The sequence below is a fragment of the Prinia subflava genome, chromosome 8 (genome assembly GCF_021018805.1).
Source record: "Prinia subflava isolate CZ2003 ecotype Zambia chromosome 8, Cam_Psub_1.2, whole genome shotgun sequence".
Taxonomy (NCBI): domain Eukaryota; kingdom Metazoa; phylum Chordata; class Aves; order Passeriformes; family Cisticolidae; genus Prinia; species Prinia subflava.
Window position 1 is genome coordinate 30,360,516 of NC_086254.1, and position 12,215 is coordinate 30,372,730.

A 12,215-nucleotide genomic window follows, 5' to 3' on the forward strand; every position below is an offset into this window, starting at 1 on the left:
CTCACTGGGCTACACCTACTTCACTGGAACCCATCATTCAGCCTGTACCAGTCCTAAACTCAAATCTAAGAGATCACTTCCTGACACATAATCTATGTGAATAATTCCTAACTCTTCTTAAGTCAAAATACCCTCAGACTTAAGATTACCCAGCTTTTTACTCCCAAAGAAGACTTTCAGCAAGTGCAAGATATCAACAGGCTAAAATATGTACCCTGAGCTGGGCAATTGCCCCAGTGTGTTTGTTGAATGCCTCTCAAACTGGACACCTCCCAAATTCCTGTTGAACATTTCCTATACCTCATTTGGTCACTGTTATTTAGGAAAAAAAAATCCAATCCCCTCTGACAAATAAAGTCAGAACAGAGTTTGTAGAAAAGGAGACAAAGCTAAATGACATAAACAGTGCAAGTCATTCTCACTATGTTGTGGTATCACAGTTTCAGTAAGGAGAAACACTGCTTTGGCAGTCCATTGGATATGGCTTTCAATATGTAAAAATGAGTTTATGAATGTGTGTGCAGAGGCATCTGGAGCCAGGAGGAATTAATTCCAAGGAAAGCCAGACATGAGTCAAAGAGTCTCTAAGTAGAAGGTAAAATATTCTTTTTAATAACATGGATACTCACAACAGTAAATTAACAATAATCATTCCTCAGTTTATTTAAAATTACAATGTAAAATTGCAATGATATGATGCTGGTGACCCTTTATCAGAGGAAGTGAAGATTTGTTTTGCTGATTATCTCATTGTTTCCTATACAAGATTTCTTATCACATTTTGTTCAGTTTATACACACAGACCACTCCTTGTATATCTTCATGTTAGTTAATCACATTTACCACCTTAAAGGTCTTGATATCAGCAAATTTATCACAGGAGAAATTAACAAGTAGATGTTTGGGACCCGCCTCAGAAGGGATAAGTTTAAACTTGGTACTGGATTTCTCACTGGCTTTCAGTGGTGGTATGCTAAAAAAAAAGGAAACAGAGGAAAATATAAGTTGAAAACAGGCTTATGCATCAGGCTTCAGTTTCTTCACTAATCATCTCCCACATGGACTAAGAACTCCTGTCACTTCAAAGTAAGATGGCTGTGAAAAGACCACACATGGCTTGGCTATCTGGTAAGTATTTAAAGGCTTAAATCCATACATTAAAGGCTCTCACAAATTCATTATGCAGTAACCCAGATAAACCCACAAAGGGGGATGTAATAATGTGTGAGATAAGATTTCATGCAGAACAGAGGGTCTAAGACACATCACTGAATCATTATCTCAATAATTTGAGACCATGAAGAATGTTAATACCAGCTCTTGAATTGGAATGTATTATAGCACCAAGAAAACCTCAGTGTTTACAGAGCAGGAAATTCTGAATGCAAGTTAAAATGTTTTACACCAGGGTGTTTTGTAACTTGGAAACTTGTTAATGTTTTTCCTTTACCCTGACATATTGTCTTGTCTTGCCTGAGGAGAAAAATGTACAGGATTGACAACACGAGGTAGGTAAATTCCCTCAGGAGAGATTACAAATGATGGGATGAACCATTCCTAATAGCTCAAGTGCAAATGGCAGTGTTAAATTGCTGTGTTTGTTTGTTTGTGTTTGTCTGTGTATTCAGCCAAAGAGTATGCTCCTATATCCCAGGTATTTTCCAGAAATAACTGCATTTGTGAGGCTGTGTTGAATTTTTTGTGCAATTTCTTCTTTGTTCAAATAAGGGACAGCCTGAAAATTTAATTTTTCTGTTTCAGTTGTGAAATACTGAAGGAAAAGGGGCAGAAAAAGATGCAAAATCACCAAAGCAGATAATAGGGAACTGGGATCTATAGTAAAAAAAAGGTATTTTATTCCAGCCTTCTCAATCACCATCTCAACATCATCAAGTGGTTTCTTGACTCTGTTTATTACTCTCCTAAGATAATTATTTTGTAGAGTTCTGAAAGCAGAGCTTGAAAGTTAGTGTGCCTCTAGCTCTCATTTTGGAAAAATCTGCTTGTCATGGTTTAGTCTGTTTTGCAAAAACTGTCCTCCTCAAACTGTGATCTGCTGTGTCTGGAAAAGCTGAGCATGGAGCAGACCTGGGTTTGTGCTTTTCAGAGGTTCCACCCTTTGAGATAACCTGTGTCTAAGCAGTATTAATTTTTCTTCCCCAAGCTGAGGCACTCCTATATCTGCTTTTTACATGTATTTCTACCTGTCAGATATAAATACAATTTGTTTACAATGCTGTGCACCCAGATTGGCACTTGCAGTCCATTTAATAAAGTGAAAAAAATAAATCCTGGTTGATACATGTTGTAATTTGGGTAAGTATGGACAGAAATAGTTGTGTATGATATTGTTGTCCTTTGATCAGAACAAGAAGGTGCCATCTGTCTGACCTATAGCAGGACAGACAGCCTCAGCAACATTTACTGCTTGGGTAAGCATGAATTCTTTTTCTGGAAGTGTGTGGTCCTGCTAGATAGGCAGGAAAACAAGTTCTGCCCAATTATGACAGCAATTATTTGACCTCCCAAACCATGGAGCCAAAGCCCAGCCTGGATGAGGAGCTGCTTCATCACTGTGTGCTTTGTTAGGAGAAGTTACTCTGAGTGGCCTCCCAGCTTACAGCAAGAGGAAAATGCTGTCTCATCCCACAGCTGAGTTCCAACCCAGCCATGCCCACACTCTTGCTCAGGTATCTTTGGTGGCAGGAGGGGACATTCCCTGTCCTCACCGTAACTCCAGGACTCCTTGGAGCAGGTCACTGCCCTCCACCTGCAGCACGCAGTCCTTCACCTCCGCATCGATGGGGTTGGTGAACGCCACCTCCACAACCACCTCTTTATTCACTTTTGCTTCACCAAGGACCTGTGCAGAGAAATGCTTGTGAGGCCAGGTTCTCAGTGTTCTCTTCTAGCTGAGCCTTTTTGGGCACCAGAAGAGGAGATATCATGGGAGGCTGTGATGAACCATGGCAGAATGTGAGCAGAACGTTTCTTTCAGGGGGAAAAGTGCTCACAGAGAATTCACTTTCCCTTTTCTCTGCCACTGCAGCTACAGCAAAGGGAATTTACCTGTATGTTGATGTCAGGATTGTCCAGGGTGATGTTTCTTTTCACAAGCACTTGAATCCCACCCTCTACATGACATAAGGCTGTGACCTGGATGGTTTTGTCTGTAGTTAACTGCTGCTGGTATTCAGGATACTTTATCTTAATGGGAAACTGTTTTTCTGGAAGGACAAAAAAAAAAGGAATTGGTACACACTTTTATAGGACCACAGAGCTTCAAACCTAACATTAGACCTAACATTAGTGTTTTCTTTTTATGCTGTGACTAGGATTAGGGGGGGCCTTCAGCCATCACTGCCAAAATTAATTAATGCAAATCTATCCGTTTGCTTTAGATAGATTGGGGTTTCTTCAATGTTTTCCCTTTTCCATTCACTACTACTGTATTGCCTGACTTGTTTTCCCTCCTACTGCTCTGAAATATGCAACAGCTGGAGTTTAAGGAGTTTACTGGTGCCTCTCCAAAAGTTAAATTACATATTAAAGAAATTAATTATTATTTCTGCTTCTTGCTCATGACTTGAAGCCTAAGATTAATACAAGACAGTATCAGTTGTGATTCAATGATCTTTCACCTCACACTGGAGATGCTGATATATCTTTTATCCCAGGCTGCTAATGGTAACAATTTCCAAAATGTGAAAAGCATTTGGGGACATGACAGTGTGAAACATGCCTTGTTAATATATGTGTAATGTAATATTTTTCTCAGCCTTTTCTACGTAGGGATTTGTTTGTTAGAGCTTTTCCTCCCAAGCTGACCAGCCTCCAATGCCCACTTACTGATAAAACCATTATGATTAAAAGATTTTTGAAAAATTACCTTCCTTCGGGGCCAGAGTGACAGATATGGAGTCCTTCCAGATCTGATTAACTCTTCTTCTAGTATACAGAGTACTCCATGCAGTCATATTAACATTTACAGTCTTAGCATCAGATTGTAAATTTTCAAGAACCAGAAGCAGGTTGAGATCTTTGCCCACTTCTAAGGAGCCAGCCACCTTGAATTTTCCTGAGATGTCAGGCTTCTGTTCAATTTCCTCTAGTTTTGGTGCTGTAGGATCAAATTTATCCTCAAGTCCTAGCTTCTTACGGGCTTTTTTATAAACATCTCTTTCTTTTGCAGAGCCTGCCAGGGAGAACCATGACAATTATCCTCAACAGTTAACATGCACCTCTTATTTTACATGGCTGTTAGAGACAAGCAAGCCAGGACACAGTGTCTGTGCTTAGAGATAAACAGGCCCTCTGTTTTCCACAGCCATACCTCATTTTCTGGATCTGTAGTCAGTAACGATCCTTCTAATACCATTTTTTAAAACATAAAATCTTAAGTCTAAAGTTTCTCTTTCCCCATTTCCATCCCTTTTTACGACTATAACATTTAGAAATGTGAATTCCTATTTGCTAGCACAGAGAAAGCCCCAAGCCTCAGACCTGAAGGACTGAGAAGGTGCTGTGCTCTTGCACTGTCTGAAAGTTGCTTTTCCTGGGCCTAAGTGCTGATTTAGCTCAGGTTTCTGCAACAGGCCTTTTATCCTGCAGACAAATAACTGGGCTATAGCCTGATTGTCACTAAGCAGAGGCAGACAGTACATGTCAGCAACAGGCAGATGGAACAGTGAACACTTTATTAGGAGATACTTGGACTTGACTTATTTAGATCCCACAAAGCAACTCTCTATCAGAAAGGGCAAAGCAGTTGTTCTTTTTACTCAGTTCCTTCTCTCCCCTTTTCTGTAAGAATTGCATAAATCAAGTATAAATTCTGCTCCTACTTTATAAATGCACTAAGAGACTCCTAACTGAAAATTTATATACTTTTGGGAATGAAGCAGCTATGTGACCAGAAGAACCAGCAGTTTTACTTACCTTCCTCATATTTATAATCACTGGTGACATCTACACGATTATCTCTACCAACTGCCTTTGTACTGATGAAGGCACCAATTTCTGTAGACTTAGAGAATATCAAATTTTTCTTTCCAGTTGCAGAGTCATAATTCCAGTACATACAGTCTGCATTCACTTCTGCAAACACGAATGTGCCGTCGTAGTCCAGATCAACTTCTCCTTCTTTGATGGCATACCGTGAGGCAGGGCCACACTGGTAAATCCCTGCAGCACCAAGGAAAAGGAATTTAGGCATAATCTTTGACAGTAGGCAGATTATTAGACAGATATTTATCACTGACTCCTGAATTGCCCAGTGCTGCTGTCCCATTCAAGCCTCTTCATCCAAATAAACCCTCATACAAGGCCAGTCATCAGTGTATCTTGTGTTTATTCTGACAGTACACTTGATTTATTTTATATTATCCCTTAATTTTCAATAGCATTTGATACCTACATTGGAAATATAGGAATTGCTGGAATTCTAGTTTCTTTCTTGGCATCCACAGATGATCTGAAGCTTTTCTAATGCAACCAATTAATTATTTTCTTCTGCAACTATTTCTGAGCAGGTTGAAAATTTTACTTTTTTCCTTCTCTCTAAAAGTGACTGACTTTATAAATTTTCAGCATTATTCCTGAAATAAAATTTGTGTACCTCCACTTTGTTCTTGGGGAGTTGCATCCAGAACTTGCCATCCACTGTATGAGGGGCCCAAGTCCTTGCGTGTAAACCAGCTTTCATTCCAGACATGGAAATTCCTGTGTGCAAGAATGAACAAAGTAAGGTACTAGCATGTATTTATGGATTCCTCTCCACCTCCTTTAATCAGCCATCTAAGGTATGTGGATTAAATGCCTTTATTTGCACAGTTCTTCTCTGAGACTCACACTTCCACCCTGACCTTCACTGCATTATCTAGAAAGTTGCTGAAAATTGCATTGTGGAATGAATATAAATGTTAAAGGGCAGAAAACAAATTTCTGAAGTTATACAAAATGCCTTGAGCCTGTTCCTCTACAAAAGCTTTGAGCCCATGCACTTCCCTAGTTTTAGCTTTAGGTACAATGTCACATGCAGATAGAATGGGTCCAGAACAAGAAGGGGAGTAAAAAAGACAAAACCTGAGGGACTACTTCTGCTCTTTGCTGAATGCAAGCTTGTCTGAACTGCATTTGATGCTTAATAGAGGCAATAGTTAAATTACTTTCACTGCCAAAGATGCCACTGCACAAAGCTGGTTCTGTTGAACTTTTACAGTTTAATGTGAACTGCTTTTGAAGAATAGTGAAGAATAGTTTCAAACTAGGTTAAGTCCCCACATGTTTGATACATCCAGTGCAATATTGCAAATTTTCAGCCATCTATGGCATCATAACTGTAATTTTGACTACCTTGGCTCCAACTTGCTGTTGTAATTAGTGTCGCAATTCTTTGCTTAATTGAGAAAGAGTGAAAACACCAAATCTTGCAGTATTATTTTGTAGTATTTTTTACTGATCCTCTCTGTATATGTAGTAGTTTTTAAGGCAATTTTTAAGAAGATGAAGCATCTGTCATTAGAATCTATGCTGTGCACTTGGAGACATTCTAGGCATTGCTAAGCTCTACTATGAAATGTTGAGCCTCACCACACGCTGTCAGCTCCCTTCTCCAAATGATTTCCTTCTGCATCATAAAACTCATCCACACGCAGATTTCCATCTGCATCATGGGCAGAACTGAAGTTTGTAATGGTACGAGTGGGGATCCCCAGACATCTAAGCACTAAAGAGTGAAGAGAAAACCACAGTCAGAAAGCAATATTTCTGCAGGTTTCATATAGCATAGCAATGTCTTCAAAGGCTTCCATATAGGAAGCATTATTAGTGTTTCTTTTAATAGAATCTGGGCAGTGTCAGTCATGTGTATGACATAAAACATACCTGTAGTCAATACTGCTGCAAAAACCCAACATTGTCCATATTTAACAGGTTTGAATCCTGATTTCTTCCAGCTTTGCAGGATTTCACCACTTCCTGTCCAGCTGGTGGGATTTTTACCACCCTCATATTTTCCACTCCAGTTTCCTAGCACCACCCCTTGGTCATCATTGGCGTTGACCTGAGAAGATATTCACTAAATTTATGATGAGGTAAATTAAGAGTTTACAACCTGTCTGAAAGGGGCTGGGAGTTACAGCAAATGCCATATTGAATTTGAGCCAGCAGTGCTCTCTCATCAAAAAGGGGAAAGCTCCCAGCAGGCTGCACTGGGGAAGTGTGACTAGGAGGTTGAGGGAGGTGGTTAAGCCCCTTTAATTATCCCTAGCAAGGCTGTGCCAGGAGTCCTGTCTCTAGTTTTGGGTCTCTCAGCTCAAGGGGATGTTCAGACACTGAAGAGGAGCCAGGAGGGAGAGCTGTAAGATGGGCAGGGGTCCTGCAGCACACAGTCTACAGGGAGAGGCTGAGAGCACTGGCCTGGTTTTGTCTGGTTGAGGAGAGTGGGGGGAATGTAAAACCAGCTTAGAACCATTTGAATGTGTGTTCTAACTAACCTTTCTCTTTTATATGCCAAGAGCAGAAAGGGAAATCGTATTTGGCATAAGAGACAAATTCCTCATTAGGCAGCTCTGGAATGGTCACCCACAGAGGCCACAAAACCTCCTTCCTTTGGAGGAGCCTGGCAAATCCATGGCTGAGCTGATCTAGTACCCAGTAGTTCCACTTCAAATGGGTGGCTGGACTAAAGACCTCCAAGGTCCCTCAACCACCCCTGTCTTATATTTTCAGTTTCACTGGATATCAAAGTGATTAAGTATCAGAACTAGCCCAGAGGAGATAAATGTGGCAGACTTAGATCAGATGACCATGTAGGCCACACTTCCCCACCTTTATTGCCTGGTGCAGGCAGACAGTGGCCTAAAATTCTCTATGAAATATCTTCATATTTGCTTTCACTGACTACTTTTAAAGGACACTTGGTAGTTTGCAGTTTTTGAGCACGTTGCTTACCATGGCACTGAGGACACGGCCCAGATACGTGGGGCTGTGTCTGTGAGACACATCCGTGACAGGATCCTGACGGTAGTATAAACTTCTGTCCATGATGGACAGGCAAATGTTGAGGATATCTCCTTGAAACTGTGGGACAGAAATAAATTACTGTTTGGAAAACACAGATTACTAAAAATCAGGGTGCAGACAGCCATGTTAGTGTTGAATGGGGTTTTTAAATTACCGATTGAAGTGCTGCAGAGCTCAGCCAGGCACCACAATGTAAAAATGTGGCCACAACTAACTCAGAAGATCAGAACTCACAGAGCTTTTCAAAACTTGGAGGCAGTGAACTTGAGGCCTCTCAGCATTGCTACAGTACTTTACTAAGGTAAGGCTACATAGTCTTAGTAAAAATATTCATGTTTCTGCTGGCTGCTCTTCCAAGGCAGAGCAGGGACTAGTAAATTACAAATCCTCACACTGATCAGTGAAACAGGTCTTGGCACAAGTGCTGATTGCAACACCAGAGTTCTGCTTTTCAGAGGTGTGTGCAATGAACTGGAAAAACCAAATGACCCAGTTCAGACAAAAATAATGTCTGGTGTTTCACTGCAACATTTACCTGGCCAAAGTTCCATCCAAAGCTGCTGATGTGATTTTTATTCCCTACAAAAATGATGCCAAACTCTTCTAGCACGTATTCCTCACACTCAGCCTTGTCAGGCATGAACACATCATCACCTGAAAAACCAAAACAGAGAGATGTACAAATACGGCAGGCAAAATAAAACAGAACCTCAGGAGTCTTGCTCTGCAGCTATAAGGGTGCTTGCAGATATCCACCCTTTGCTGTTCTTGCTGCTATAAACAGATCATGAGACTCAGGATCTTCTACAATTAGAGAAAGGGGTGGGAGGTGTCTGAGTGAAGATGGAGGTATGACACTGCCAAATCTGTGAGAACATGGTAAATATGACTTTTCTTGGCTCTACAGAGGCCAGAGACACTCTTCTAAACTTGTGCAGAAGTAGGGAAGCTCTATCAAGAGCAGAAACTTATCTTTTAGAGCAATGAGCTCTCCTGTATGTACCTGCTACAGAGCTGATTTTATGTACCAGAAGGTCCTAAGAAACTGTTAGACACCTTTTTTTGGTTACTGATACATGATGTCAATTTTCAGCTGCTAAAGTACAGATCGAACGGAGAAGCTGCAAATATTAATGAAGCTAAAAGCAACTTAAGTCTTTAGAGGAAATTCGACATATTCATACCTGAATTCCAAGGGTTAAAAAGCAAAACAAAAGTGCCAAGACTTGCAGGAGAGGAGCTGCCACTTTGAACACTGAGCCTGTAACGTCCAATGACAGCATTAGGTGGGCTGGAGATGGAGATGCTCACTGAGTTGGAGGTGGTGGCCTGTAGAACTGCACTCCAGCCCTCCTTGCTCGCTGTGCTGGAGATATCAAACGTGGCCAGGGTCTTGGTTGCTTTTGAAGGTTTTGGACCTTTCAAGAAAAACAAACAGCATTTTTTTTCCCAGCCTTGCTGGAATAGAGATTTAGTCGTCAACAAACTCAGCAGGGACATAACCCTCCCAACCCTCCCCTCAGGTGAATTTGTGCCATTTATTGGCAACTGGAGGAAGCTGTGGCTGCTGCCTGAGGGAAGAGTAACACAACAAATATCTCACACAGTTCCATGGCTATGTGAATGTGCATGTTGGCTCTGAGGCATTCTCTTGGTGCTCTGCAGTGCATCTTGGGCCAGAAGAATGTCCTGAGGCAGCATTACTCTCTCCATGAAAGAAGCTGGGGGCCATACCTGTTTCTGCAATGAATATTAAGTTTTGGTCAGGCCGTTCTGCTCCATTGAAGGTGATAGTGAAGGCCTGTCCTCTCCTCACAATCAGTTCTTCACTAGAAAATTTACTGGTGTGGTGTTCTCTCGCATTTTCTTTCAGATGCCAGTTGGTACTTGGCTGCGTTGCAGCTAGGAAAAAATGAGAAGAGCAAAAAAGCTTGAGGGTACATCCAAAGAGCAAGGAGCACAAAGACACTCTGAAGAATTGCTTATTACCTTCTACAGGTAACTGGCCCCCATGTGAGGCTTCCACCAAAATTAGAAATAATTTATATGTGAGTATTTGTTTTTTGAAGAGACTCCATCTTGCATAGGCTGTTAGAGGTTATCTGCATAATTAAATATAGAAGCAGTAGCATATCCTGTACTAAGGAAAAATCAGAAAGGCATCTAAGAGGAGAGAAACCCGAGAGAATTGAATATTTGTGAGTTACTTGGATAAAAATCTAGCTAAACTCAATTAATTCTACCATTCTGAGATGGTGTCACTCTAACAGAGGCACAGCCTTGCTGCCTCTGAATAAGAAATAAAGAAACTTGACTTAGCTGAGAAACATTTGTGTATTTTAAGCCATGATGTAGTCTTTAGCCATTATGTGTCACACACTCCAACAGGAACATGTTGATGGGCACTGGGCTGTTGTTTGGCAGTGGGACAGATGGCAGAAATGGAGAGAGAACACTCCTAAAATATGCTGTAGAATGCTCTTGCATTAGAACTATGGCTTCAGTCAGGGGCCAGAGAATAAATATCCAAGATTGGCTTAGATCTGACAACATCGAGCCTATGGAGGGATTTCCAGTAGGAGATGGTTTAAATGAAGAGCAGAAATTCAGAAGAAAAAGATTTTTTTCTTTCCCTGTGAAGAGGGAGAATAGGAAAGAGCAAGAGTGGAAAATTGTTACCCTGTGCCACTACTGAGTAAAAAAATCATCATCCTATGTTCAACCAGATTTCTTAATATAAAGATTTTTTTTACAGCGTGATCTTAAATTTATCAAGTTCAGACAAGCCTTGAAATAACTATGTTGGTAGTTTTAGCTATGCAGTCACAGTCCAAATGTAGAGGAACATGGTTTTTTAAAGTATTGAGGTGAGAAGCATGAATAATTTTTTTCAGGAACATACCTACTGTTAAAAAACAACCCTCAGAAACTTAGCAGTGAAGCACATCTATTGTAGAACGACCTGAGAGCTCAGGGAGTTTTGCCTTTAGAAAGGCAGGAGTTGGAAAAGCAACATGAGACCCTTTAAAATCACTATTGAACTGCTCTGTTTGCATATCTATAAATATTAACATGTGAGCAACCCAACACAGCAACAAAGAAACTGCCAGAAAACCCCTCAGCCCCTCCAATTTTTGTATCCTTTCTGCCTTAGCTTCAGGTTTTAGCCATCTCTGCTCGTTGTAGTCTTCCCCAGCCTTTGCAATGATACATTCCTAAAGTTCTGCTTTGCTTCTTTCTCTAATGTCAGATCTGTCAGTCTGTCATTTGCACTTTTCTGACAACTCCAAATAACTGCAGACTTTCCCTTTCTATTTGCAAAATACAACATTTTAATATCAGTTAATATACCTGGACTGCCAAATCTCATTCTGATAAGCTTTTCCCATGCACACAAGTGAAAAAATGCAATTCCTGTGAAAATCCTTCTCCTGACTTTCAATGGAAGAATTTTCTCTTACTTCTTTTTTCTTGGATCAAAACTCCTTAGAGAAGTAGTGACCTCTCAGTGTCCATTACAGAGCTGAACATGAAGTATGGATGTGAGAAAGTCACAAAGAGGATCACAGGATGGGCTTTCCCTTGCTCACCTTGGCCCATATCTGATTAATGAGTCCTCTGAAATCAGCTTCTGCAGCTTCCTCTGAATGGGCTCCTGTGCTTCTGCCGGCTCAAGGAGTGACTGGTGCCTTTCACTTCTTTAAAGTCTGTTTGCAATATTTCCTCTGGGGGTGGAACTTGAGTAGCTGTCTATGCCCTCAGCCTTGATCTGACCAGTGGGGCTTGAGGATTCATTTTTCATTCATTTTTTTCCTCTCTCAGTCCTCATCTTGTTTCCTTGCAACTTAACATAAGCTTGGACAATATTTATTCTTAACAATCTGGCCACTTTTTAAGAGTTTCTTAATGTATGTAAAGTTACAAGAACTTCAGTATTTAGCTACTTTTCTTTCTGTTGCTAAAGTTCTAGGAATAGCACAACTCCTTCTTGCAAACCACTATTTTTGATTTTAAATACTTCACGAACAATATTTACAGGGACTTTTTCTTTAAATTAATTCCCTAAATCTGTTGTTTTGGAGCTGCTTTTTTTCCACTTCTTGCATTGTAGTAATTGCAAAATAATGACCAAGCTACTGTCTCTGCTCCAGGTCCAGTCAGGGCCAAATTTAAAGAAACAATTTTTCATT

General features: G+C 40.6%; 1 protein-coding gene across 1 annotated transcript; it reads right to left on the reverse strand.

Moving 5' to 3' along the window:
• Window positions 1-714: 714 nt before the first annotated feature.
• On the reverse strand, window positions 715-11,625 carry LOC134554381 (protein-glutamine gamma-glutamyltransferase E-like). Its single transcript, XM_063404926.1, has 13 exons — window positions 11,616-11,625; window positions 9,760-10,044; window positions 9,210-9,443; window positions 8,561-8,679; window positions 7,954-8,082; window positions 6,886-7,063; window positions 6,592-6,727; window positions 5,618-5,721; window positions 4,939-5,184; window positions 3,890-4,195; window positions 3,070-3,227; window positions 2,730-2,863; window positions 715-973 (listed from the first exon to the last, which is right to left on the reverse strand). The coding sequence occupies exons 1-13, from the start codon at window positions 11,623-11,625 to the stop codon at window positions 826-828; spliced, it is 2,187 nt and encodes a 728-aa protein (XP_063260996.1). The 3' UTR covers window positions 715-825.
• Between the last annotated feature and the right edge of the window lie 590 nt (window positions 11,626-12,215).